Source organism: Neolamprologus brichardi, chromosome 23 (assembly GCF_056152115.1).
Source record: "Neolamprologus brichardi isolate AB-2024 chromosome 23, ASM5615211v1, whole genome shotgun sequence".
Taxonomy (NCBI): domain Eukaryota; kingdom Metazoa; phylum Chordata; class Actinopteri; order Cichliformes; family Cichlidae; genus Neolamprologus; species Neolamprologus brichardi.
Window position 1 is genome coordinate 28,387,196 of NC_142125.1, and position 25,370 is coordinate 28,412,565.

The 25,370-nt window shown below is 40.6% G+C and overlaps 2 protein-coding genes across 3 annotated transcripts; both read right to left on the reverse strand.

Moving 5' to 3' along the window:
- Positions 1 to 608: 608 nt before the first annotated feature.
- Positions 609 to 10,936, reverse strand: LOC102789306 (cystathionine beta-synthase-like). Of its 2 annotated transcripts, none has more exons than XM_006792769.3 (15): positions 10,802 to 10,936; positions 7,055 to 7,339; positions 6,610 to 6,716; positions 6,292 to 6,426; positions 6,115 to 6,194; positions 5,162 to 5,366; positions 4,933 to 5,024; positions 4,713 to 4,838; positions 4,503 to 4,587; positions 3,600 to 3,705; positions 3,401 to 3,478; positions 3,183 to 3,317; positions 2,921 to 3,029; positions 2,541 to 2,625; positions 609 to 1,436 (listed from the first exon to the last, which is right to left on the reverse strand). In XM_006792769.3, the coding sequence occupies exons 2-15, from the start codon at positions 7,330 to 7,332 to the stop codon at positions 1,303 to 1,305; spliced, it is 1,755 nt and encodes a 584-aa protein (XP_006792832.1). In that variant the 5' UTR covers positions 7,333 to 7,339; positions 10,802 to 10,936; the 3' UTR covers positions 609 to 1,302. The 2 variants fall into 2 exon arrangements, with proteins under 2 accessions (XP_006792832.1, XP_035764479.1); XM_035908586.2 differs by lacking the exon at positions 10,802 to 10,936 and adding an exon at positions 9,538 to 10,786.
- A 3,311-nt stretch (positions 10,937 to 14,247) lies between these two features.
- LOC102788814 (splicing factor U2AF 35 kDa subunit) lies at positions 14,248 to 24,820 on the reverse strand. The gene is made up of 8 exons (XM_006792767.3): positions 24,738 to 24,820; positions 22,608 to 22,695; positions 21,003 to 21,069; positions 17,343 to 17,392; positions 16,782 to 16,880; positions 16,550 to 16,683; positions 14,610 to 14,702; positions 14,248 to 14,521 (listed from the first exon to the last, which is right to left on the reverse strand). Exons 1-8 carry the CDS (start codon positions 24,779 to 24,781, stop codon positions 14,413 to 14,415), a joined length of 684 nt encoding a protein of 227 aa, XP_006792830.1. The 5' UTR covers positions 24,782 to 24,820; the 3' UTR covers positions 14,248 to 14,412.
- Between the last annotated feature and the right edge of the window lie 550 nt (positions 24,821 to 25,370).

Below are 25,370 nucleotides of genomic sequence, written 5' to 3' on the forward strand. Positions count from 1 at the left end.
CAGATGAAAGTATCAGAATTTGGTGTAAATAACAAAAACAGATCCATCCAACTTTGTGTGAATGGTTCAACCTGCTGTTAAGTGGTATAATGTCAGGGTGTAATGCTTTTAATGCACTTTTGGTCCCTTGGTACCAACAGATCACTGTTCAAACATCGTCACAAAGCTGAAGTCATCTAAAACTACTTTCTTGAATATGAAAATGAGTTCATTGTACTCAAACCTCCACAGTGATCCAGATCTCCATCCAATAGAGCAACTTTGGGATGTGGTGGAAGAAGAGTCCAGTCATGGATGTAGAGGCGAAAAATCTGTAGCAACTGTGTGGTGTCATCATGTCAACATGAACCAAAATCTCTGAGGAAAGTTTCCAGCACCTTGCTGAATCTATGCGGTGAAGAATTAAGGCAGTTCTGAAGGCAAAAAAAATTGGGCCCAACCTAGCTCCAGCAGCAAGGTGTAGCTACTACAACTTTTAACAGAGTGGCAAGTAGGTACACCTTGGTAGGCATATGATAACCTCATTCCTAAGTTTCCCTAAGCATCTTTTTGTTTCTGAATATTTTTTTCCTCAAATTGTGACAAAGGGAAACAAGAAGCCACACTGCTACAGAGTGTAATTTTTATTTAGCCTTATACATTGATTAAGGAAAAATGATGTCATAGAAAAATATTTTTCTCCTAGACACTGCAAAGATTAAGTAGTCCAGACTCCTTTACACTTGAATAACACCATGATTATATTCAGATTTTAGATTACCTGATATGGATTATTCTGTGTACACACAATCATGAAATCAGCATACAGTGAGCAATAATGAAAACATAATAGGCATATATACACACACATACCCACAGCAACTCCCATAATAAATGAATTGAATGTGACTTTTGTATTCCTGTCTGGTATACAAAGCCAAAGTGATGATACAATCATTTATTTTCCTCGCAGCCTCTCTTCAAGTCCAATACAAAACAATAAAAGTCTACACTGTAACAAAACTTATAAAAGATTCGAGCACTACAGGCTTAAGCAATAATAACAACCCCCATCATAAGCTGACAGTAGAACAAATTATTCTGCTTATTACGCTTCAAGACTCAAGGTCAAACATATGATTCAAAAAGAGAGAAATAAGAGCCAAACTCAAACCAAAACTTCTAAAAAAAAAAAAAAAAAAAAAAAACCCAAACAAAAAAAAAAACACAACACCTTTCTGCCATCTTTAACACACTAAACTAAATGTCAATGTGTTTGTCATTCTAAAGTAAGAAATGTAAAGGCTTGTAGTGTCTTTGTTTTTAATTCAGCTCATCGGTGGATTCTGACATGGAGCGCTCCTGCCTCTTCCGGGCTGTGACGAAGTTGAGCAGGTCGACAGCTGTCACCACCCCGAAAACCATCTGCTTTTTGCTATGAGAGCCATCAGTCAAGTCTGGTAGAGGACAAGGAGTAGAAAAGAGAGTATCAGAGAGATTATTAGCCTGATAGTTGAGTTAAAACCTTTATAGTGTTGCAGTGCTTCCACTAAAAAACTTTTAAAAAAATAAAAATAATTCCTACAACTGTAATGTAGGACTCTGGCCACTAGGGGGCAGTGGAACAAGCCAAGTGGGCTCTAAACTTTTCAATATTCCGTCAGAGTCGTGTCTTTAGCTGCCAAATGGACAGTCATGTCCCTTAGCCATTTGATGCTGAGGATCCAGTATGCAGCGTGGTCACATGCTATTGTCAGTATACGAATGTAAAAGAGACACATGCAATATTCTAAATACGCACGTGATATGTCAGTTAGGTTCAACATCAACAATATTTACTTTTTAAATTAATGCCTACTTGGTCTGTGTAACCACTCCGACAGCCAGATGGGGATGATAAAAGTTGCACAGTGCAAGTTTGATTGATAGGTCTGTTTGTCCATCTTTGATCAATTTAAAGATGCAGAATTGGTTTTATTATGAAGCTGCTGTGCAGGAGGAAAAGAGGAAGACCACAGAAAAGATTGAGGGTGTAGTGAAATAGGATAAGCAAAGGGTTGGTATGACAAAGGAGGATGTTAGATGTAGGGCCACTTCTAACGGGTGCAGCCAAAAGAAAAAGATTGAAGATTCCTTCTCAGCCTGCACATTTTGGATTTCAATACTGCAGAAAAAAAAAACAAAAAACAAAAAAAACAAAAAAACACCTGCTTAAATGTAACCTTGACAAACAGAAACAATCAGCTAGCTGTTTGCTAAACTGTCTCTACTTGGACGGGTCAAGGTCATCTAAAGCCTGCCTCCAGATTCTCACACTGAGCTTGTGCATCTATACTCAAGCAAGGAGCAGCAGGAAGCGGATATACTGAGCTCACAGAGCTGTTAAAAATGTGGTTCTTGCAAACACACAAACTCAGTGTTTTTACACATTGAATCACTAACCCTGGTCATAGTTTAAACGCACAGATTGTCAAGACTGATATCCACAGACAACAGCAGCTAAACCGGCCACAGCACAAACTTGTTTGTGCGTATAAGTGTGTGTGCATTGCTGTACTCACATTGGATCTGTTCGTGTACCACCAGAGCGAAGTGGTCAATCTCCAAAATCGAGGACAACTTTCCCAAGTTGTCAGTCAGTGTGATCTGAATTAAAATAAGAGGATGTGTTGAAGATATAAAGATACATAGAAATATATAGATATATACACACATTCATCAACATCTGTCACAGTAAAACTTTCTGTATACACAAAGAAATGGAACAGAACATAACACAAACTTGTCTTTTTAGCACTAAAAATAAGTCTTATTTCAAACCCCAATTTTGTAGTTCAGCAAGTTTACAATCTTTTTTTTCCCCCTACATGGAGATCATCCTCAGCCAATCAGAATGAAAAGAGTAGTCTTTAAAATCCATTAAATTTCCAACCAAACTAACCTGTTTGAACTGCTTGTAAAGCACTTTGCTGACAGGATCTGACAAGTTGATCTTCCCTGCAAGGATCGAAGATAGCATGTTGCCTAGAGTCACCATGCCCAGGATCAATCTACACACAAAAACATAAACAAGAAGTGAAGTTAAAGGTTAGTCAAGGATAAGGTTTTCAGGGTCTAAAACACAGCTTCCAGGAATGTGTGAAGATCTAATATTCTGTGCTTTTCTGTTGTAAAGCTGATCTTTCTACCTATAGCACACCCACCCTGTGTCATCGACCACCGGCGCCTGGTCGAAGCCATTATGCTTGAGGATCTGGATGGTCTTTTGGCAGCTAACAGTAGGCAGGACAGTGAGCGGGGCAGACATGTTCAGGCACTGCAGCTTCAAGTTCCACCACCTGTGAGAACACGGCATGTTTAATGAGCGTACATAGAAAGAGACTTAGAAACTGGAGATTTGGTCTTTTTAAATGACACGCACCATGGTTTCTTCACCATGAGGTCCTCCTCCCTCAAAAAGCCCTTCTGGACCATCCACTTATCACTCAGGAACTTTGACCTTGAGGGGAGTAAAGAAAAAAAGATTAAGAAAAGACTGATCTGTGTTTACACAAAGAAAGCAAACAAATTGTCTGCATATATCTGAAGGACCTCTAGCACAAACACATAAGGAAACTCACATGTAGTTGCGGATGGAGTCCGGCAGGATCACCACACAGCGCTGGCCCTCTTTAAGCTCCTTGGCGGCATGCACAGCTGCTGCCATGGCCGTCCCTGAGCTGCCTCCTGTTACAGGAAAAAGCAAAATGGTAAATGGCCTGTATTTGTAAAATGCTTTACTAGTCCATAAGGACCCCAAAGCGCTTTACACTGTAGCCACAGCCACCCTGGGGCGCACTGACAGAGGCGAGGATGCCGGACACTGGCGCCACCGGCCCCTCTGACCACCACCAGTAGGCAACGGGTCAAGCGTCTTGCCCAAGGACACAACAACCAAGACTATCCAAGCCGGGGCTCGAACCGGCAACCTTCCTATCACAAGGCAAACTCCCAACTCTTGAGCCACGATCGCCCATAGGTTAGTTTGCCTTAAGTGGCACCCAGGTACGCACAACATTTTCCTCATGAAGCTTTTCCCCGGGAGCAAAAGTATTCCTGGAGGCTTTGTGTTTCTTCTGTTGCCAATCAGTAACCAGTCACACCCACGTCCCCTCGAACAGGATGAATTCTGCCGTTTGTTTATAAGAAGCACCTTCCTGTAGTGATCTACGGGGCTCTGGAGGAGTTTCAGAGCTTTAGAAATTAACCACAGTGAAACTATGAAAAACATTTTAGTTCCACCTCCTGCCTGTCCTGGTTGAAGCAAAGTCTCTTGTGACCATCAGTGGTAGGATAAATCAAAAAATGAATGAATCAAACCAATCAGCATAAAGCTCCATATTGTTTGTCAAGGCCAATCACAAGTCACTACCTCAGAACAGGCCCTGAAATAAGTGCTGTGTGTTGGCCACTAAAAAAAAAAAAAAAACTAATAAGTCCTGGGGTAGAAGAGCCTACCTAAACCAGGAACCACAAAGACCTACCGCACAGCAGGCCTTCCTCTCTGATCAGCAAACGAGACATGTTGAAGGACTCCTCATCGTTGGACTTGTACCACGTATCGACCACCTGGAAATGTTGACGGGGGGGGGGGGGGGGGGGGGTAGTAGTAATATTAAACATACGACATCGTCATGCTCACTTAGGAGCAGTCAAGAAAAGGAGATGGGATTATAGACGCCGCTTGAACCAACCGATCTGTCGAGGACGGTGGGGATGAAGTCGTACCCGATGCCCTCCACCTCATACTGGGTCTTATCGGTCTTGTTAAGCTCCTCTGGCTCAGCCAGGATTGAACCTTCAGGATCAACACCAACAATCTGCGCACAAAACACACCATTCATAAGCCACAAGTAGCTCAGCAGATATTTATCTGAAAAAGGAGGAGAAACATAATCTCAAGAAAGAGCTTACTTTGATATTTGGGCATCTTTCCTTCAGCTTGCGGGCGATGCCTGTGATCGTCCCTCCTGTGCCTGCACCAGCCACCAGCATGTCCACCTTACCTGTCAGCAGAAACACAGAAGAGACAAACAACCTTGTTGACTTGATTTCCAGTGAACTTCTAAAGTGAGTTTTAAGGAAAAAGCAATAATGCCGTTGAAGGAGTTTCTGTAAATTTTATAGCTCAGGATGCTCGTACCTTCACACTGCTCCAGGATCTCCTCGGCTGTGGTGTCGTAGTGAGCCAGGGGATTGCTCGGGTTGCGGTACTGGTCCAGGATGTGCGAGTTGGGGATCTCGTTCTTAAGGCGCCAGGCCACGCCCACGTGAGACTCTGGCGAATCAAAACGGGCGCTGGTGGGCGTACGTACGATCTCTGCTCCGAGTGCTCTCAAGACATCCACCTGTCGAGAACATCTGACAAATATTAACACTTGTACATGATGGCCTGACTGCAGCGAGAAACACCAATAAGAATTTGTTCTTTAAAACATTCAAGATTCATTAGAATTAATAGATATGCAGATATGCAGCAAGCTTGAAGAACAGTAGTCTCTTTAAAAGGGTACTAATGTTTTTATTTTAATGTAATTTAATGAAAGCTACTGTGGAAAAACAGCTTGAAAAAAAATGAACTAATAAAATAAATTCATTAAAAAAAGAAATTAAAAAGGAATACTGAGCTTGTTGTAATGTTCAAAAAAATGAACAAAAAAAAGGAACAAATAATCAGAAAATATTATTAAAATCCCTTTAGAAACAAAACACAAGATATATGATTATTTTAAAAAATAAAATAAATTTAAAAAAAACAACAAGATAATAAGATATAATATAGACGTCAAACAAAAACTTTGAACATTTTGTACAAATATACACTAGATTTATATTTTTGCACAGCATTTAAAGATTGCATCATATGATGCAACAGCAGTACTAAAGCGTGACCTCTGCCTCTATAACAGGCTGCGATTTGCATACTTAGTCGCAACATTTTCAGGAAAAGCCCCTTTGAACAGAAACCGCACTTTTCTATCAGGAAATCCTACCCTTCAATTTAGCTGTAGCAGTCTAGACATGCTTTACTCTGACAGAAAAAAAAAACCTGCCGTGCTTCTGTGAGTTGTGGTTTCTATATGACAGGAAATTCACCTTCTCCATGCTCATCTTCTCTGGCATGACAATGATGCAACGGTAGCCTTTCACTGCTGCAGCCAGAGCGAGTCCGATACCTTAAGGAACAAAAGAAAGAAGCAGATTTGAGTGGGATTTTCAGCACAGGCTTTCGTGTATTTGTTCACACCAGCACAGGCGCATGCAGGGGATTACCAGTGTTTCCAGAGGTGGGCTCTATGATGGTGTCTCCTGGCTTGAGGATCCCGGCTCTCTCAGCGTCCTCCACCATCCGCAGACTGATTCTGTCCTTGACGCTGCCGCCCGCATTAAAGAACTCGCACTTGGCCACTACACCAAAAAAAGTGTCACAATAACATATTAAAATCACAGGAGCCAAATGAAACAATTAAGATACAATTGTGATCTGAAGTAACGCTCACACCCCAACCAGCGCTCACAAGTTTGCACAGTAACCAGTCAGACCGTAACCAACTTCTGAATTTGTCTCAGCTTGAATGTGGTGTGACTCACATATTTCACATTTGAGTCCAAAGGCTTTGGGGATGTTGTTGATGCGTACCATGGGTGTGTCACCGATTTTGTTCAGGATGTTGGGGAGAATGGCTGGTGCAACAGTCCTGAGAGGAGAAGGGGGAAAAAAAGAAGAATAAACCTCAGCGAGACGATAAACAGAAGTGCCACGTCTGGTTGTGCAGATAGACTGGACAGTAATCACTTCTTTATCAGGCTCAGACTGTCTTTTATTGCTATCACTAGTGTGAGATAAGAGCACCCATTTCCACTCACTTCACTGGTCTGAGAAGTCTAAACAACAACAAAAATAACAGCCTCTTTTTCAGAGCTTTAAACAAATAGTGTAACGCCTTTACGACAGAGTTTTTTTTATTTGTAACAGCAGATCAATACAACAGTGCTGAGATGTAAGAAGCAGTGGATATCTGACTGGCACGCTGACCTTGAAACTTGAGTGTGGGGGGAGTCGGATTTTGAGGCTTCTAGGCTCCACGTGCAGCGGCTGGGAAGGTCGGGCCTGATCCATTTCCTTTCGGGAGAAGAGTTCTTTGTTTTGATCTGAATGTTTCTGGCTGCCTCCTGCGACTCCTCCTCGGTCTTCAGGTTCTCGACTCCGTTCTTGACTTTGTTCTCTCCGTTGCTGAAGCCGTGCAGCTTGCCAGCGTGTGGGCACACAGGGCTGTTGACTGTGGTCTCTTTGGATGAGGGAACTGATGGCATGGCTCAACTTAGGGAAAAAAAAAAAACAAACAACAGTAAAGTTATCCAATTATGTAACACACTGTTCTTACAGCATGTTCTGATAAGTTTTCCTGCATCATCAGTGACTTGGCTGACAGCCAGGAAATTAAATACTTTCATAATGTTGTTTTTGACTGTCACAAGCAGTAGTCTCCTTCTCTGCAACCTGCATCTTCAGGTATCAAAGGCATGATGCATTTCTCTATTATTAACTAAATAGCTCCAGTTTCTACTGCTCATTTGGGCTCAAAATATTCATCCCTGTGAGTTTATACCAAGGAGATGGGCTCAATCCTTCATTCACTTTCTTTGTGTGACCTCGATTACTTTTTAGAAAAATTATCACCAATAGTCCCGACAACTAAGGTGTATCTTACAGAAATAACTATTAAAGTGCTGTTTAGACCCTCTGAGCAATAAAATCCAACATGTCATGTTTGTAAGTGGAACGATTTCCAAATGAAGGAAATCCGACCATCCAAGAACCGCATGAATGCATGGTAATACTAACATTTGGATGGGTTTCTTGTTGGATATTTGGACAAGTTTGATGCACGATTTTATGGCAACCCAACTTAAAGTTGAGATACTTCAGTCACAAGTGCTGGACTGAGTATCCACAGCTGTGGAACCAGCTTTGGGAAGGACACCCTCTCTACTTTTAAATTCTGCCAGAGCTTTCTTCCTGTTAAGGAAGGAGTTTTTCTTCACCATTGTCACAAATTACTTGATCACAGGGTGTGTCTGACTGTCAGGGTTTCTCTCTATTATTGTAGCATCTTTACCTTACAATATAAAAGAAGGGCTATTTTTATTGTAAACAAGATAACCTGAAAAAAAAAAATTCCAAGAGATGACAAATGTTAAAGCATTCAACTTCACCAATCAGCAAACACAGTGCAAAGCAAACACTGAACCACTCCTTTCTTTTATTAATGCTCAGTCACATCTACACTGCTAAAACAAATCCACAGCTCATCCCCATCTACCACCGCTTTTCAGTCTAGTCTAGTTTAGCCTAGTCATGACAAGTGGCCAAATTCTGCCCTTATCAAAGCTACGTGAGAAAGCACAAGTGGGAGTAAACAAGGGGGGTGGGGCTGATAAAACTTCAGTTATTATTACATAATTTTTTCTCCACAGGAAGAGAACAAAAGCTTCTTTTTAGGGAGTTGGTAAGCAGTATTGTTTTCATAAATCATAAGACTGATTGCCGTTCCCACATATCAAGATATAAGTCAAGATTTAGACACACAACACCGACTTGTGCAGTCACGCATCCGTTTTGAGGATCTACAGAAAAGAAAATCACTGCTTATCTCATTGTTTGTAAATGTAGTTAATCTAAACCATAAAAAGATTTTATAATCAGTTATAACTGGTTATAAATGCTACTAATGGCTAACCATTACCTTAAATCTGAGTCGGGTATTTAACAGTCTGATGAGATCAAAGGGAAGCTTTAAATCCAGTCTTTGATCATTAATTTGACAAATAACCTGGGTAATTAAGCACGAGGTGAAATACCTGACATGAACTTCAGCAATAACTTTCCAGGAAGAGAACTAAACCATTGAGTGGCAGATTGGCTAAACTGGCAGGAACAAAAGAAAGATTAGCTGGAAAACAAGTTACAATTTTAAAATTTCACTTGTAAATACAAGACAAACCTCAGTCACAGCCTCTGAAACGTGATGATTTGCCATTTCATGTGACGGTTATATGACTCCAAACACGAGAGCAGTACAACGAGAGCTTCTCAAACTTTCAGTACATTTTAATCTTACTACAACAAAACTACAGAACCAAATAAAGTAAGATAAGTACCAGTTGCTAAGACTGCCACAGATTTACAAGCCCAACTTTTTCCTCTTACTACAGCCTGTTGTTTCCCTCCCATCCCCCAGCTGCAATGGTAGCACATGAGGCTTCACTAACACACAGAGCACACACCGACAGGGCCAGCTGTTACAACGGGGCCCCTGTCTTTGACTGCAGAATGAGTTCAGACAATGTCCACAGGAGTGGACTAAACACATTTTCTTAAGCCTGCAGCTCCCTGCTCTACACGGGGTGGAGCTGGCTTTCACACGCTTTTGGGGAATGTTGCGATGATAAATGCATTTGATCTGCTATCAAAATTTAAAAAGAAGCACAAACCAATTACAAGTGTTGACCACCTACCTTTTCCTTACAACCACTGATAGGCACACTGCTAATCACAGTAACACTTGCAACATCGATGCTGGCAAATGTGTGTGGTATGTGTTGGCCTTACAGGGTTTAACAGGGAAATATGATCCTCCTGGTGGAGGACACACACACACACACACACACACAAAACAAGTCTGAGCCAGGCTTGCAGGGCAAGAAAGACTTGAAAGAGGATTTGCCAAGCTTAAACTTAAGTTTGGTTTAATACACCACACTTCAGCCAAGAGTCCAATCCTTAATTAAAGCTCCCAGGCTAAAGAAACATAACACAAATGATCAGAGTTTGGCAACATCGGCCCACTCTAATGAAAAATTAGACGTTTATCTGCTTTAAAAAAGAAAAGAAAAAGGAAAGCACCACTGGTATGTTCACCACTCTTGGGAGTCCAGTGGTGACTATGACTTTGCAGCATACCTTTATGGTTTGCAGCATTTAATTGCTCTGGCAGCAACAAACACAACCGAAGTATCTGCTTGTTGGCAATACAACAACACACTATAGATATCCACTGAGCTATCACAAATGATGTGCCAATGCGAATAGCAGTAATGATGGCCATAGAAAGGCCGTATAAAGGTGCACCCACCTGCATAACCTTTAATAGGACAACGTAGGTCGCAGGAAAATAGTTGTTTTAGCCTTTTTTTAATAAAACAATTTAAAGATAACACTGAAGGCTATCGAAGTAAAAAAAGAAAAGAAAAGAAAAGAAAAAGGTTGTCACAATTTTATGGGAAAAAAGATTATTTAAGACAAAAAAAAAGGGAAAAATCTCACTTGGCTGCATTGCTCAAAATGAACCAGAGCACGGAAACAGCATGATAGAATTAAACGCTGCGTCATTTGAAAATAATAGATGATGTGGCGGGATACAAAGGAGACAAACTACAAAAGGTAACCAAAAGGGAAAAAAAGAAAAAAAAAGCGATTAATTGTAAAAATAAATAAACAAATACAAAAAACCTAGTAATGCTTACATAATTTAATATAATAAATATAGGACACCGCAGTGTGTATGCGAACACCTGAATTATAACACATCGGCTGGAAAAGGTCCAACAAAAGCCTGAACTGCGCAGCTACAATGTTGCATCAGAACTGAGGAGCTGGAGGCAGCTTTCTATCAGCCCATGGGGAAATACAAATTAATTTAATTAGAAAAAAAGAGTGTTTAAATACGTCGGCTTCTCCTCGTTTCCATTCTCTGTGTCAGGCGGCTTTATTTTCACTCACCTGGAGATTTATCTGTGCCTTGAAATCTGCGTGAAAACTACACACCGGTACGACGAGCAGACGACTGCACAGCCTAGGGATCAACTTCCGACAAAGCAAGCCTTTAACGTGCCGACGCACGTGGACGAAACTGTATGGAGCGCAGAATTTTTAGGAAGACGCTCTTATTGGCTGCGGTGGGGGCGACTGTTTGTGGGCTGTACCAATCGGTGCGGAGATTTCTTTAAAAGGGGTTGAGGGGAAAAAAACCGCTGAGGTAAAGTAGTCCGTGGCACCTGTTTACTTTTTACTGACCAAACACACCCCCGCGCACGCAGACATCGCATGTAACAACTTGAAAGCTTCTCATGAATGTCTTTTTTTCGCTAACATTTGAATTCAAGTAAGCAAGGGTTTAATAATTTAGTTATTATTTTGACAACGTAACTAGACTTACAACATAAATTCTCTTTAAAAAAGCAAACAAAAACTTTTCAACTCCCAAGCAGCATTTAAAAGTACAACACATGTACTGTGTTTGCATAGAAGTTTGATGTATTTGTACTATTTGTATCTTTATAACTCCAGACTATGCACATTAAACTTAAACCATCTTAAGTGGATCTTAACCCACCATCTTAATTGCTCAATCAATACTATGACAAAATAAGTTTACATTTGAGATCTATCTGGAGGTAATTTTTTTTTTCCCCTTTTTAAACTAGCAGAATATTTATCACATCAAATTTAAGCAAAGTGTAAAAAAAGGGAAGTAAAAGAACAGGCTGATTAGTTAGCATTGCATCAGCCATTTACCAGAAAAAAAATGCAGCAACAGTTGTGCGCTGTTAGTGACTGTGTGAAGGAAAGTTTACAGTCTGACAGGACTACGAAGGAGCTTTAAAATTAGTCTCTGGTTAGCAGCTTTGGTATAAAAATATTCAATTCAATTCAATTCAATTTTATTTATATAACACCAAATCACAACAAAAGTCGCCTCAAGGCGCTTCATAGATACAGAGAAAAACCCAACAATCATATGACCCCCTGTGAGCAAGCACTTTGGCGACAGTGGGAAGGAAAAACTCCCTTTTAACAGGAAGAAACCTCCGGCACAACCAGGCTCAGGGAGGGGCGGGGCCATCTGCTGCAACGGGTTGGGGTGAGAGAAGGAAGACAGGATAAAGACATGCTGTGGAAGAGAGACAGAGATTAATAACAGATATGATTCAATGCAGAGAGGTCTGTTAATACATAGTGAGTGAGAAAGGTGACTGGAAAGGAAAAACTCAATGCATCATGGGAATCCCCGGCAGCCTACATCTATTGCAGCATAACTAAGGGAGGATTCAGGGTCACCTGGTCCAGCCCTAACTATATGCTTTAGCAAAAAGGAAAGTTTGAAGCCTAATCTTAAAAGTAGAGATAGTGTCTGTCTCCCGAATCCAAACTGGAAGCTGGTTCCACAGAAGAGGGGCCTGAAAACTGAAGGCTCTGCCTCCCATTCTACTTTTAAATACTCTAGGAACAACAAGTAGGCCTGCAGAGCGAGAGCGAAGTGCTCTAATAGGGTGATATGGTACTACAAGGTCATTAAGATAAGATGGGGCCTGATTATTTAAGACCTTGTATGTGAGGAGCAGGATTTTGAATTTAATTTTGGATTTAACAGGAAGCCAATGAAGGGAAGCCAAAACAGGAGAAATATGCTCTCTCTTTCTAGTCCCTGTCAGTACTCTTGCTGCAGCATTTTGGGTTAGCTGAAGGCTTTTCAGTGAGTTTTTTGGACATCCTAATAATAATGAATTGCAGTAGTCCAGCCTGGAAGTAATAAATGCATGAACTAGTTTTTCAGCGTCACTCTGAGACAGGATATTTCTAATTTTAGAGATGTTGCGCAAATGGAAGAACGCAGTCTTACATATTTGTTTAATATGTGCGTTGAAGGACATATCCTGGTCAAAAATGACTCCAAGGTTCCTCACAGTGTTACTGGAGGCCAAGGTAATGCCATCCAGAGTAAGAATCTGGTTAGATACCATATTTCTAAGCTTTTCAGCGCAGAGTACAATGACCTCAGTTTTATCTGAATTAAGAAGCAGAAAGTTAGCGGCCATTCAGGTCTTTATGTCTTTAAGACATTCCTGCAGTTTAACTAATTGGTGTGTGTTATCTGGCTTTATGGACAGATAGAGCTGGGTGTCATCTGCATAGCAGTGAAAATGTATGCTATGTCTTCTAATGATGCTGCCTAGGGGAAGCATGTATAATGTAAACATAATTGGTCCTAGCACTGAACCCTGTGGAACTCCATAATTAACCTCAGTGTGTGAAGAGGACTCTCCATTTACATGCACAAATTGGAGTCTATTAGATAGATATGATACAAACCACTGCAGTGCAGTACCTGTAATACCTACAGCATGTTCTAATCGCTCTAATAGGATATTATGGTCGACTGTATCGAACGCTGCACTAAGGTCAAGAAGGACAAGCACAGAGATGAGTCCACTGTCAGAGGCCATAAGAAGATCATTTGTAACCTTCACTAAAGCTGTTTCTGTGCTGTGATGAACTCTGAAACCTGACTGAAACTCTTCAAATAAACCATTCCTCTGCAGATGATCTGTTAGCTGTTTGACAACTACTCTTTCAAGGATTTTTGATATGAAAGGAAGGTTGGAGATTGGCCTATAATTAGCTAAGACTGCTGGGTCTAGAGATGGCTTTTTGAGTAAAGGTTTAACTGCAGCCAGCTTGAAGGCCTGTGGTACATAGCCGATTATTAGAGATAGGTCATATTTAAGATCGAAGAATTAATTAATGGCAGGACTTCTTTGAGCAGTTTTGTAGGAATGGGGTCTAAAAGACACGTTGATGGTTTGGAGGAAGTAATTATTGAAGTTAACTCAGAAAGATCGATTGGAGAAAAAGAGTCTAACTTAACATCAATGGAACTAAGAGTAGCTGTAGATAATATTACATCTGTGGGATGATTATTGGTAATTTTTTCTCTAATGATAAAAATTTTATTTGTGAAGAAGTTCATGAAGTCATTACTAGTTAACGTTAAAGGGATGGTTGGCTCAAAAGAGCTCTGACTTTTTGTCAGCCTGGCTACAGTCCTGAAGAGAAACCTGGGGTTGTTCTTATTTTCTTCAATCAGTGACGAATAGTAAGATGTTCTGGCTTTGCGGAGGGATTTCTTATAAAATAACAAACTATTTCTCCAGGCTAAATGATGATCCTCTAAATTTGTGACACGCCATTTCCTCTCCAGATTACGAGTCATCTGCTTTAGGGTACGTATTTGAGAATTATACCACGGAGTCAGGTACTTCTGATTAGAGACCTTAGCTTTCACTGGAGCTACAGTATCCAGAGTCGTATAGCAGAGTGATAATAAATCATAATAAAATCCTTCCTAGAATAGGATTGAGTCTTGAAGAAAAGCGGTCCAGATGCAGTTACAAATCTGTTTTTTATTGAGAAAGCGGCACAAGCTTGTCTTAAAAAAAAGGGAATAAGAGAAAGAACACTTCCAACAATTCACAAAAAAACAAAAAACAAAATAACTGTCATCACTGTTGGGCTTTAGGGGAAGAATTTGGGTGGGTCCATCTCGTCTACTTTCAGAATCTTCCGGAGCGTTCTCGATCCCTCGACCTCCGCCTCTCGCGGTCCCGCCGTCGATCCCTGGAGCGGGAGCGTCGTTCCCGGGAGCGCGAGCGTGAGCGGTGTCTGGTAAAGAAGAGAGCAAAAGATATTTACTTTCAAATTTAAAAGCCATACACAAAAGCAGTTGTCTTGCTCTCAGTCTTTACAGTACCTTTTCCTGCGACGGCCGTACAGCTCCCTCCTCAGTTCCCTTGATATTGGTTTCAGATGCATGAAGTTGCAGAAGCCACCTCGGGTGCACTCTCTGTAAGTAAGCAAGTGTGTAAAATTTGATTTCTATTGCACCTTTCTACATAAACATCACAAAGTGCTTCAAACAAAACACCAGAATATAAATTCTCAAGTTCCAGTCACAGATCTCTCAGAAGGAGAGTGTTCCAGAGGCCCAAAACTGTCTTAGTTTTCGTAAAGAAGACGAGTTCCTAAGACACTCAGCCAGCAGGCCCTGATCACATGAACTCAGGGATCTAAAAGTTTGCTCATGTAAGATGATGTTTGCCTATGAAAAGCTCTAAAAGTCAAACCCAGAGTCTTAAAATGGACCCTGGATTCATCAGGGAGCTGGATCAGCAACAGTGTGATGTGAGAGTACGCCATTCTAGAGTTTCTGCCTAAACAAGTGAACAATAAAGCCAGATGTGATGAAATAAATGCATGAATAACAGTCACCGGTTTAGAGCGTGAAACAATGTGACTTAGCTTGGCAGTATGTAACACAGGAAAACAGGATGTGAAGAGTTAAAGTTGCTGGCCTTGCATTTGGTAGATCTGTGCCACGAGGAAAAGTTGGCTCATAGTCGCACATTCTGAGGAGCCCTGCCAACCCACCAAGCAGAACACCTAATCTTTATCTGCCTCCAGAGTTGAGGGAGAGCAAACAACCCCGTTGATCCAATGGAAAAAAATCACAGAGGGACTTGTAAAGGAAAAGATCGCAAAGACCCTATCACTGACCAAGGACAGAGTGTAACTACATGTGCACGCTTCTCCTTTGCTCTGTGCCATCATCGTGTCAGCTGATGCTGTCCTTTTAGTTAAATGTGATTGTTTTACACTCAGGGAGGCAGGACCATTACAGTTGCTTCGAGTGCTGCATCCTGAGGCTAGCATACTTGATTGGTAGACAAGCATTGGCTCCAGGGTGAACAGTGAGGCTCTGTCATCTATCCATCAGCGGCAGGATGACACTGTCTACATTAACTTGTCGACTGTCTAAGTAAATGGCCTGGCCTATATTTGTATATGCGCCTTCAAAATAAAATAAAAAAACGCCCACCAGATAAGAAGTCGCAACACGCGTTTGCATACATAAGATTTTCTGGAGGAGGACAGATTTGTTTAGAACTCTTAAAGAAGTCAAAGAAGCAAGCTCCTTTAAGCAATTACTTTGGTGTTCCTCCACCTCCAAAGAAATGTCAGAAGGAGTCCAAAGTGCAAAAGAAGCGCGTATTCTTGGAAAAGTGGTTGCAGGAGGTGAGCTGGCTTCAAACAAATGATGAACGCACAGCGATGTGGTGCAGAATATGCCGTGAAAATCCCACTCTAGCGGACAACTTCTTATCTGGTGCGCGTTTTTTATTTTGACAGCGCATGCGCACCTGCAGACCACTTATGTGCACCCCTGTATATAACCATTCAAGCATTAAAGAGGCCGATAGTGCCAGCATTGACAGCAAACTAATGTGACACTGTGTGAGCATACGATGTTACACATAGTACAAAGTGACAAAATTCCCTTGAATGTACATGCAATATTTGTTTTAAGAAAGTTTAACCTCTACTCCTTTTTTACTCACTACTGCCCCGCCCCTCCAGTTCTGCCAGAGGTTTCTTCCTGTTAAAAGGGAGTTTTCCCTCCCACGTTCGCCAAATGCTTACTCATAGAGGTTGTCCGATTGTAGAGGTTTTCTTGTATTATCATAGGGTTTTTATCTTACAATATGAAGCATCTTGGGGCAACTGTTGTTGTGGTTTGGCTCTAGATAAAAAACTTTTTTTCCCCTTCCTATAGTCTATTAGTCAGCTGGTTAATTAAATACAGTAAAATGCTTTCATTAAACACTAACACTCACGTTTTCTCACGATACTCACCCCATTTCATACTGACGGCAGCAGGCTTCCCTGAAGTCAGTGACTGGGGAGAGCTCTGCGTGGATGGGCTGGCCATTGAACCAGCGGTTGTTAAGGTCCATAACGGCTTTCTCTGCATCCTCCTCGTGACGAAACTACACCCGAAAGACACACACATACTTAGGAAATTACTGGTTTAAGCTCATCATAAAAATTCAACCCCGTTTAAATAAACCAAGATCCTAAAACCGACCTTAACATAGACATTGCCGACGAGGTGGTCGCCTAAGTTATCACAGACGTTCATCTCCTCCACTTCTCCATACTTCTCCTCCATCTCTGTGAACACCTCCTGTGTTGGATATCGAATCGAAATGTAATCGGCAATCGAAACCTGTCAAACCAGTTCTATTCTTCTGTAAAAACTGTAGTAAACAATATGTAGTAGTAAGCAATGCTATTATTGTGGAGTCATGCTGAGTGGCTTTTAATCAGTGAGTAATAAGTTATATAACAACTAAGAAGGATTATTAACCTTTACAAACAATCATCTCTACAACACATATTATAAAAACTGTTTTTAAATCTCATATTCAAAACCTATGAACATGATAAACTCAATCAGTTTTTATTGGGTTATTAGTTAGCCAAATACCAGCCCCTCTAAACCAATAAAAGATCCTTGCTTCATGAATACACTGTCAATAACACCTTGCCCCAGTTGCTCTTTTTGGCTGAAATATGCAGATAACACATTCATGACGTCCAACAGTGCCACACGTGGGACACAAAGGAGAAACAAAAGTTCACTCACCTCAAAGAACTCATCGTAGTGCTCCTGCATTTCCACATCGCTGACGGCACCTAAAAAACGCCCAAAAAGGGACAGTCATGTCAAAGCTAGACAGACACTGGTGGTTAAAAACTCAGACCACGTTAAGCAACATCAAATCTTGCTAAACCCTGTTAATAATATAAAGTAAAGATTCTGAAGGAGATGCTACACAAACTGTCTTTCACAAGAAAACCCTTTAGTTTTCTCCAGGTTGGTGGATTTACTTTAAAATGACTTTTCTTGCAGTGTTTTGCCACCTTTACAGAACTGTTCACTGAGTACACAGGGATCCTAACATTAAATATGCATTTTAATGACAAACCCCTGACTAAGTCGGGGGCATCACTAGTAGAAGCCAGCTTCAGTAATGCAGAAGCAATCACTGTGCACTCAGTATGAAAACATTAAGTGTAGAAAACCCAGAAACAGTACTTTAATTATAGCTTTTTGGTTTAATCACATCTTGAAAATGAAGGAAGTGAAAGAAAAGCTGCTCTTTGCACATCAGTGCATGACACTGACTGGGCTAATTGGAGTTTAGGCCTGGAAAACATGCAAAACAGCAGGAGGCCCAAAAACTGTGTGTGTGTGTACAGAGGACACAATTCTATACTTGACCAAATTTGATGTGGGGAGGTGTGGTATAATGAATTAAGTGCAGTCAGTGCTGGAGGGTCCTGCGGATGAAGGGAGAACTTACAGTGTAAGCATCAGCAGACTGGGCAGTTTTCAAGGTTATGAAGGTAAATGTTCAAGAGGGAAATGGTCTGAAATACAAAACGTAAACTGCTGTGATATAAATCCAACCGAATACAGAGCTGGGGAGGAAAACAATGTTATTAGATAATTTCTGTTGTGAAATTGCTCCTGCTGATCATGTGATGGTTACACCCGTTTGCACAATCTCAAAAAAAATAGACCACTCCACTGTTTTTCCCCTTAATATAGCAGATCTGTGGTACAAAAAGGCAAGACTGCACAATCACGCTGTATAATGTAGATTTTGAATATTTTAGCTCATCATGAAAAGGCTGTAATATTAATAAAGGTCTAAAAGAACACTGCTTGACTCAAAGTTTAATTTTGGAGGTAACAGATCATCAGTCACACCTGTTTAGTCTCTTATAGTGTTTCTGAGTTGATTCATTAGATGAAAACTCTGCTTAAAGATTCATTCATTCATTAAAGATTCACCTCAAAATAATGGATAATCTGAATTTGTTCTTTAAAACATTTACAGCCTCACTTGGATTTTTCTTTGAAGTGGATCTATTATTAAAATTAAATTTTATTTATATAGCCCCCAATCACTACAACAGATTTCCTCAAAGTGCTTTATATTGTAAGGTGAAGACCCTACAATAAAAAAACAGAAAATAACCCCAACAATACGACACCCTATGAGCAAGCACTTTGGCGACAGTGGGAAGGAAAAACTCCCTTTTAACAGGAAGAAACCTCCAGCAGAACCAGGCTCAGGGAGGGGCGGCAGTCTGCCGCAACCGGTTGGGGATGAGCGAGTGAAGACGGGACAAAGACACGCTGTGGAAGAGAGCCAGAGATTAATAATAACTAATAATTAAATGCAGAGGTGTATAAACACATAGGGAGTGAAAAAAGAAGAAGAACAAACACTCAATGCATCATGGGAATCCCCAAGCAGCCTAGACCTATTGCTTCCTAACTCAGGAAGGATTCAGGGTCACCTGATCCAGCCCTAACCAAATGACTTATCAAAAAGGAAAGTAGAGATAGTGTCTGTTACACGATTCCAAACTGAAAGCTGAAGGCTCTGCCTCCCATTCTACTTCTAAATCCACCACAAGTACCCATTATGCTCACTTGAAGCTCCAAATTTTTAATTTTTGGTTCCTACTAGGGTAGTTCTGCGTGATTCATGCCTTGGCACAAAAGCCCATTTCACCATCTTTCTACATCTATATGATTTGGCTCCTGTTGCCCTCTCTTTAAGTAAACTGTGTTCAGATCAGCTTCCTCTCATAACAAGAGCAGCAGGTGGGAGGTGTTTCTGTACCCATCTCTCTATGACATCATACAGAACCAAGAGTATAAAAAACTCTCCGAATCTGAGCATTCAGAGTAGTCTGAAGGCACACAGGCACTACTCGTCCATATGCTCACACGTTCACATTATCTGAAACTTTGGACAACATCTAAAAGTACATATATAACAGACTATAAGAAAAAGCATAATAGCTCCACTTCATGTACTACAAATTTCCATTTGTTTTTTTAATTTATCAAGTACAGAGTAGCTGTGTATTAAAAGACTAATCAGTCTATCAACATTAAACCAAATACAGGCCTGTCAAAGCTAGCTGGATGTGTAGTTTGAACACAGAGCCCAAAGACAAATAGACAAGCTAATTCTCAAACCACAGGCAGCCTATGACTCCATTACCAACCTACCTGCATGAGAGGGTCTGCTTCAGCTCTGCCAGACTGGGCTGGACATATTTACTGATCTCATTTCTTCCATAATCAGCACAGTTTGTAAGCACTGTTTGCTTTAGTGTCACTGGTCGGACGGTTGTTTACTGCACTCCGAGTTACGTGAAAGCAGAGGCATCAGAAGCAGGTGTTCATGCTTTTTTGTTTGTTTGTATCAGGCGAGTGGTTCCCAAACTTTTTCTGCAGGGCTTCCATCAGTAGATAAAAACATTTTTCAAGGCCACCCCTCACATGCAATCTTATACACACTTTTTTCTCACAAACTCCAAACAGCTTTTTAGTGATCAATACAGAAATACAATTTAAGCATGTGAACCTAAAGAAAAATAACAAATAAGAAGCAACAAGTACTCAGGAAGCACAAACCTCCACCAAGGCAGTAATTTAAAAACTGCCTACGTACTTTAAAAAGTTTGTTGTTCAGTCAAAACAAGTTCAAAGTGCAGACTTTTGTTATTCTCCCTGTTGAAACCCATTTTAATATACTGCACATTATTTTGAGTATAACCATGTTTATTTTCTTTTAATGTGGAATAATTTACTCGACAATATTTTTATGGTTTTCCATTAGGTGGTAGCGCCTGTTAGGAGGTACTTTTTTTTTTTTAAGTGGCAGACGTTGTTGTGTTTGATGGCTGATGACAGGATCCGTAGGGAGCTCGAGGTTTTCTTTGTGTCACGTGCAAACAACGTCATGGGAGTTTCGAGCCGCGTTACTAAAACACTGTCTATGTCTATGTTAAGGTGGTCCTCAGTTTTAATGGAAAACAGCTGAAACCAAGTTCAGCAGGTGCTAGTGGATATTATATTATACGACACAGTGGTCCATTTTCCTTACAAACTGTGGTGAAGCAGAGACTGAGATATGCCTCGGTATATTTTGTGGTCTTTTTGGCAGTTGTACTGTCCACGCTTTGCTTCAGAGACCCATGTGTCATTTTATTCAGCACTGCTGGACCATTACTCTCATAACTGGGCCTTCCTAGTTTGGGAACCACAAGGTTAGATATTACACATCAACAGTGTTGGGGTTCGTGGGAGATAATGGGGTCCGAACAAGTTCTCCAGTGAAGAAGGCTGAAGCAGTCCCTTGGATGTGCTTTTATATTGGACCAGTGCTTTTAGGAAACAGAGCAAGAAAACGTTGCTGATGAAAGTTTCACTTACAGCGAGAAGCGTCGGCTGTCTGCGCACTGTTCTGAGGATTGCGGTAGATGTTCTGAATCAAGATGGTCTGTGGAGGAAACAAGAAAAGGTGCATCTGGTGAGCCAGGAGTGTCAGGTTTTCAACCTTTTCTGGTAACAAAGACTTCAGTTTGAGCCTGTCAGTAATATCATGCTTTAGCACACTTAAAAGAAAAAGAAATGTGATAAGTGTGACATATTAGGGTCAATGTAAAACTACACTGGAATGTAGGCTGGCCGTGTGTTTGCGGCAAGTTTGCCATGTCTTCCCAAACTCATATATATACTCATACATTTTAGCCCACACTCAAAGTTAACCTACCTCACGCAACTTCACATACTTCACATAACATAAAGCACAAACTTTTTCCCAATTTCAAAACACAGGTTACTGAATACCACACACACAAAAAAAAAACAAACAAATGGAGAAAAAAAAAACCCACACTAAAAATGATCAACAAGAAGTCAGTGACACATTAAGGGAAAGACAAACAAAGCACATGAGTTTGGAACAACATGAACAGGACAATGACCAGAACACTTTTCTCACATTTACACCCACCCACAGAATGAAAATTACTAGAACCAGGACAAGTTCTCTTGTAAAAGGGATCAAATATACTCACGCATGGGATACATTTAACAGGAAAATTCACAGACATTTTTTAGGGTAACAGACTCATTGCTTTATGCATGCAGACCAATTGTGCTTATGAGCGTAGCCACTTCTAAAGGCTCATTTTGAGCCAAGAAAAACCCTCACTTTTTACACACACCATGCAAACCTAACATAACTTCAAAACCACAAAGACTTTGAGTGCATATGAGCGATTTTATGCTCTTGTGTCTAAATCCTTCAGGGCCATGGCATACAACTCATTAAGTCAAGAGGGCAAACTAAGTCTACATTCACACTGCAGGTCTTAATGTTCAATTCCGATTTTTTGATCAAATCTGATTTTATTTGTCTGCTGTTCACACTACAAACAAAATGTGACAGCAAACATGCTCTAGTGTGAACACTCAAATTTTGTTATTTACATATGGCCTAATAATTATCCTTATTGCTGTTTTAGTGAGGAGCGGTGCTTCAAAGTATAGCTGTCTGTCAGATCTACAGATTATACAGTACAAATAAAATGTTCACGTTTCTCCAACGTTGTCTTCCCAACAGTTTCACTGGATGGCCAGGAAGCGTTCACGATGTCTTCTCGGGTGCTGATAATTGGTGTCTGTCTTGTGTCAGTGACGTGAAAGACGGATTTAATGCGACATGACCATCAAACAGCAGTCGCTTTCTGAAACATCAGATATGTATCGGATTCAGCACCACATACGAAAGTGACCCAGATCAAATTTGAAAATATCGGATTTGTGCTGTTAACACTGTTACACCATGATCGGATATGGGTCGCATAGGGTCACAAAAGTCAGATTTGATGCGCTTTCGTCTGCAGTGTGAACATAGCCAAAGTGGGTCAGGAGGTACACTGGGTTATCAGTGTACTGCAGGGCTGAGGGTTCGTGGTTGACCTCATGCAATAAAGTCATCAATTTAAAAAAGAACTTTGCTGGGATACCCACCTGGCTGAAGGTTGGTTTGTTGTGCAATCTCGAACAGCGGTCTCCATGTCTGCAAGCTCCAATTTTAAAGTAGAAGGAACAATTGACCCTGAAAAAACAAGAAAAATCATTTTCACACATATTCAGGATCTGACCTTGGGTGTTGCTAAGGTGTACGAATGTTGGAATATTAACAGAACTAATGAAAAAGCAGAAAGCAACTACCCTGTTTGTTCTGAACCATCAGTGATGGGTCTTAAACCGTTTACAGACAAAACCTAATACAGAACATAGAGATATAACCTTTATAAGCAATAGACAATAACTGTTTTATTACAGATGCAACATACAATAACAGTAGCTGCACTACAGTAATACAGCCACACCCATAACACTGCACAGAAACAGCACAATGCTGCACACTCCGACTGGTAAGATAATGAATGAAATGAATGTGATAAATACAAAGGTTTGGTTGAAGGTTTGTTAACATCTGAGGCTGGTTTTAAAGACCATAAAGCCAACAAAGTTAGAAAATGAGACTAACTACACTTCACAACCCGATAACTTGTTGTAGATGCTCTAGTCGTGCAGGTGCTGTCGCTGCCAAACCAGGCCTGACGTCTGGCTAAGTCCACAAAACACAGACGCTTCCTTGCAAAACAGAAAGACCAGATTTACATGGCCTGTCTAAAATGGGAGGGAGGGGTGCATTACAGAATGAAATCCAAAAGTATCAGGGCCATGGCCGTCAGGTCCTTGGGAGTCATAGCTATACAAGAAGTTGGAACTTCATCCACTCCCAGAGGAAGTCAGGGCAAAACCCAGTCAGGAAACGAAAGTCTGTGTCTGCTTCATTTAGGACACGTGAAATGTCAGAGTACTGCAGACACCAGGTGCAGAGGTGTTATGTGTTTTACATTTAATACATACTCGAAAAGATGTGGGAAGAAAAAAAAAAGGTACCAAAAAACTTCCAAAACATATATTTTGCATTTCTTTTAACTATTAAAAGCATTTTAATCAACTCACGGCTCTCTGTGAAATTGGTATACAAATGATTGTATACAAATGATAATCTTAATATAATGATGCAATATGGACTAAATTTACTATATAAACTGCTTAGGTTACCAGGGTTATCAACAACTATACTGAATTTGGGAATTATGCTTTATGACCCATAAATCTGTTGAAATTATATATATATTATGTGTAGCAGTTTATGTCAAAACCAGCATCTACAATATGTGTACATTGTTGTTTGTAAATAGTTTTCTAAACAATTTTCAGTTTTTTTTTAATTATTCGGGACAAGTCAGGCATTCCTGTAAATAAGAGATCATCAAACAGCAACACTAATAGTGCCTGTAACGAATTACTTTGTCTTATACAATGAATGCGTAAGAAGAACAATAAATACATGTTAGTCATTTGTTTGGTGTATAGGAAAAACGTTTTTTCGCCATCATTACCACCAAGTCACGTCTTTTTCATATAAGACTGAAGCAATGAAGCACTGCGGGGCTCACTACTAGTACTGAAAGACATCAGTCGCATAGTAGACCGTGTGAACATTACAGCTACGACTGGCCTACTTACTGATCTTTCATTAACGCGATACTTGATCAAAGTTTGTCCGGGAATTAAATTACATTGATTCTAGCCTCTTAAGACTTCAGCAGGCACAGAGTGGAAGATGCTTTCTGCTGCACTCCACCGGTGGGGCGGAACAATACAAGCCAGACAGCTACTCTGCTAATCAGCTTCTTAACTAAGCGGGCCACGCGTTAGCGGTTTCTTCTTCTTCTTTTTTTGAAAATGTCTTTAACATACACTTCCAGTGTTTAACGCGTGCACGCACAAACTGGAGACATTTAAAACAACTGAATGTTTTGGCGGAAAACTAACAGCACGCAAAGGCTGCAAGTTAGCCAGGGCATGAGTTTCATTCAAAGCGTTAGCTTAACGTTAGCTTCCTCCTGCTAAGGTTAGCTTGACTGGGACATGCAGCTGAGCTGTGGGTAGAAAATAAGCCCCACCGCCGGCAAAATAGAACCACTGCAAGCACACTTTACATAAAAGTGATATCTTATACGACTTTAAGAATGAATAATATTTAAAACTGAGTGAAAACTGTTTAAAACTTACTTGTCTTTCTCTGTACCGAAAATGGATGCCAGGTACTCCGCCATTTTCGGGTCGTCGGAAACGTCCTCCTTACGTCATTACGTAAAGAGTGGGCGCTTGCGTATGGTTTTCATCCTGTACTTAGCCGTACCGCCGGCTGACAGCGCTGTTGTTTCAGAAATTAGTTCATTCCTCGGGTGAACAGACTGCTATACAAACAGCGCTGTGACATTTTTTTTTTAATTTTCCCGAATAGCATAAAAATTCCCCTTTAATTAAGTTACGTTATTCCCCTCCAAAATGAGGACTAGTTTCCAGATATAGAATTGGAAAAATTAAGCAAATTTATTTCCAGTTGGGAAGCAGCATTACAAAGTATTAGAATTATATTTTTACTTATAAAACAGGCAGATTATTTTTTTAAGTGAATAGCTATTTTTCCACATGCTGGTGGTCAAAGCTGAGAGATACGGGCAAAAGAAAAAAAGCTCAGTGTACTTTTAAGTATAGGTGAAGCTCCCAACCACAGTATATTTCTATTCAAAAGATAAAAAAGCAACCCTGACATCTTCGGGGTGATTTATATCTTCAGAAACCTCCCGGAGGACTCCATTAAAACCCAACTGAAGGTGATTGACTGACAGATAAGGGGTC

Coding starts and splice junctions, on each gene's coding strand:
- LOC102788814 (XM_006792767.3), bottom strand. CDS start 24,781: ATGGCGGAGTACCTGGCATCCATTTTCGGTACAGAGAAAGACAA. Junction 21,070..22,607: donor ACAAACCAACCTTCAGCCAG/GTGGGTATCCCA, acceptor TTTCCTCCACAG/ACCATCTTGATTCAGAACAT. Junction 14,703..16,549: donor TGCCGTCAGTATGAAATGGG/GTGAGTATCGTG, acceptor GCTTACTTACAG/AGAGTGCACCCGAGGTGGCT.
- LOC102789306 (XM_006792769.3), bottom strand. CDS start 7,332: ATGCCATCAGTTCCCTCATCCAAAGAGACCACAGTCAACAGCCCTGTG. Junction 6,195..6,291: donor GCCCACCTCTGGAAACACTG/GTAATCCCCTGC, acceptor TTGTTCCTTAAG/GTATCGGACTCGCTCTGGCT. Junction 3,706..4,502: donor AGAGGAAGGCCTGCTGTGCG/GTAGGTCTTTGT, acceptor TTCCTGTAACAG/GAGGCAGCTCAGGGACGGCC.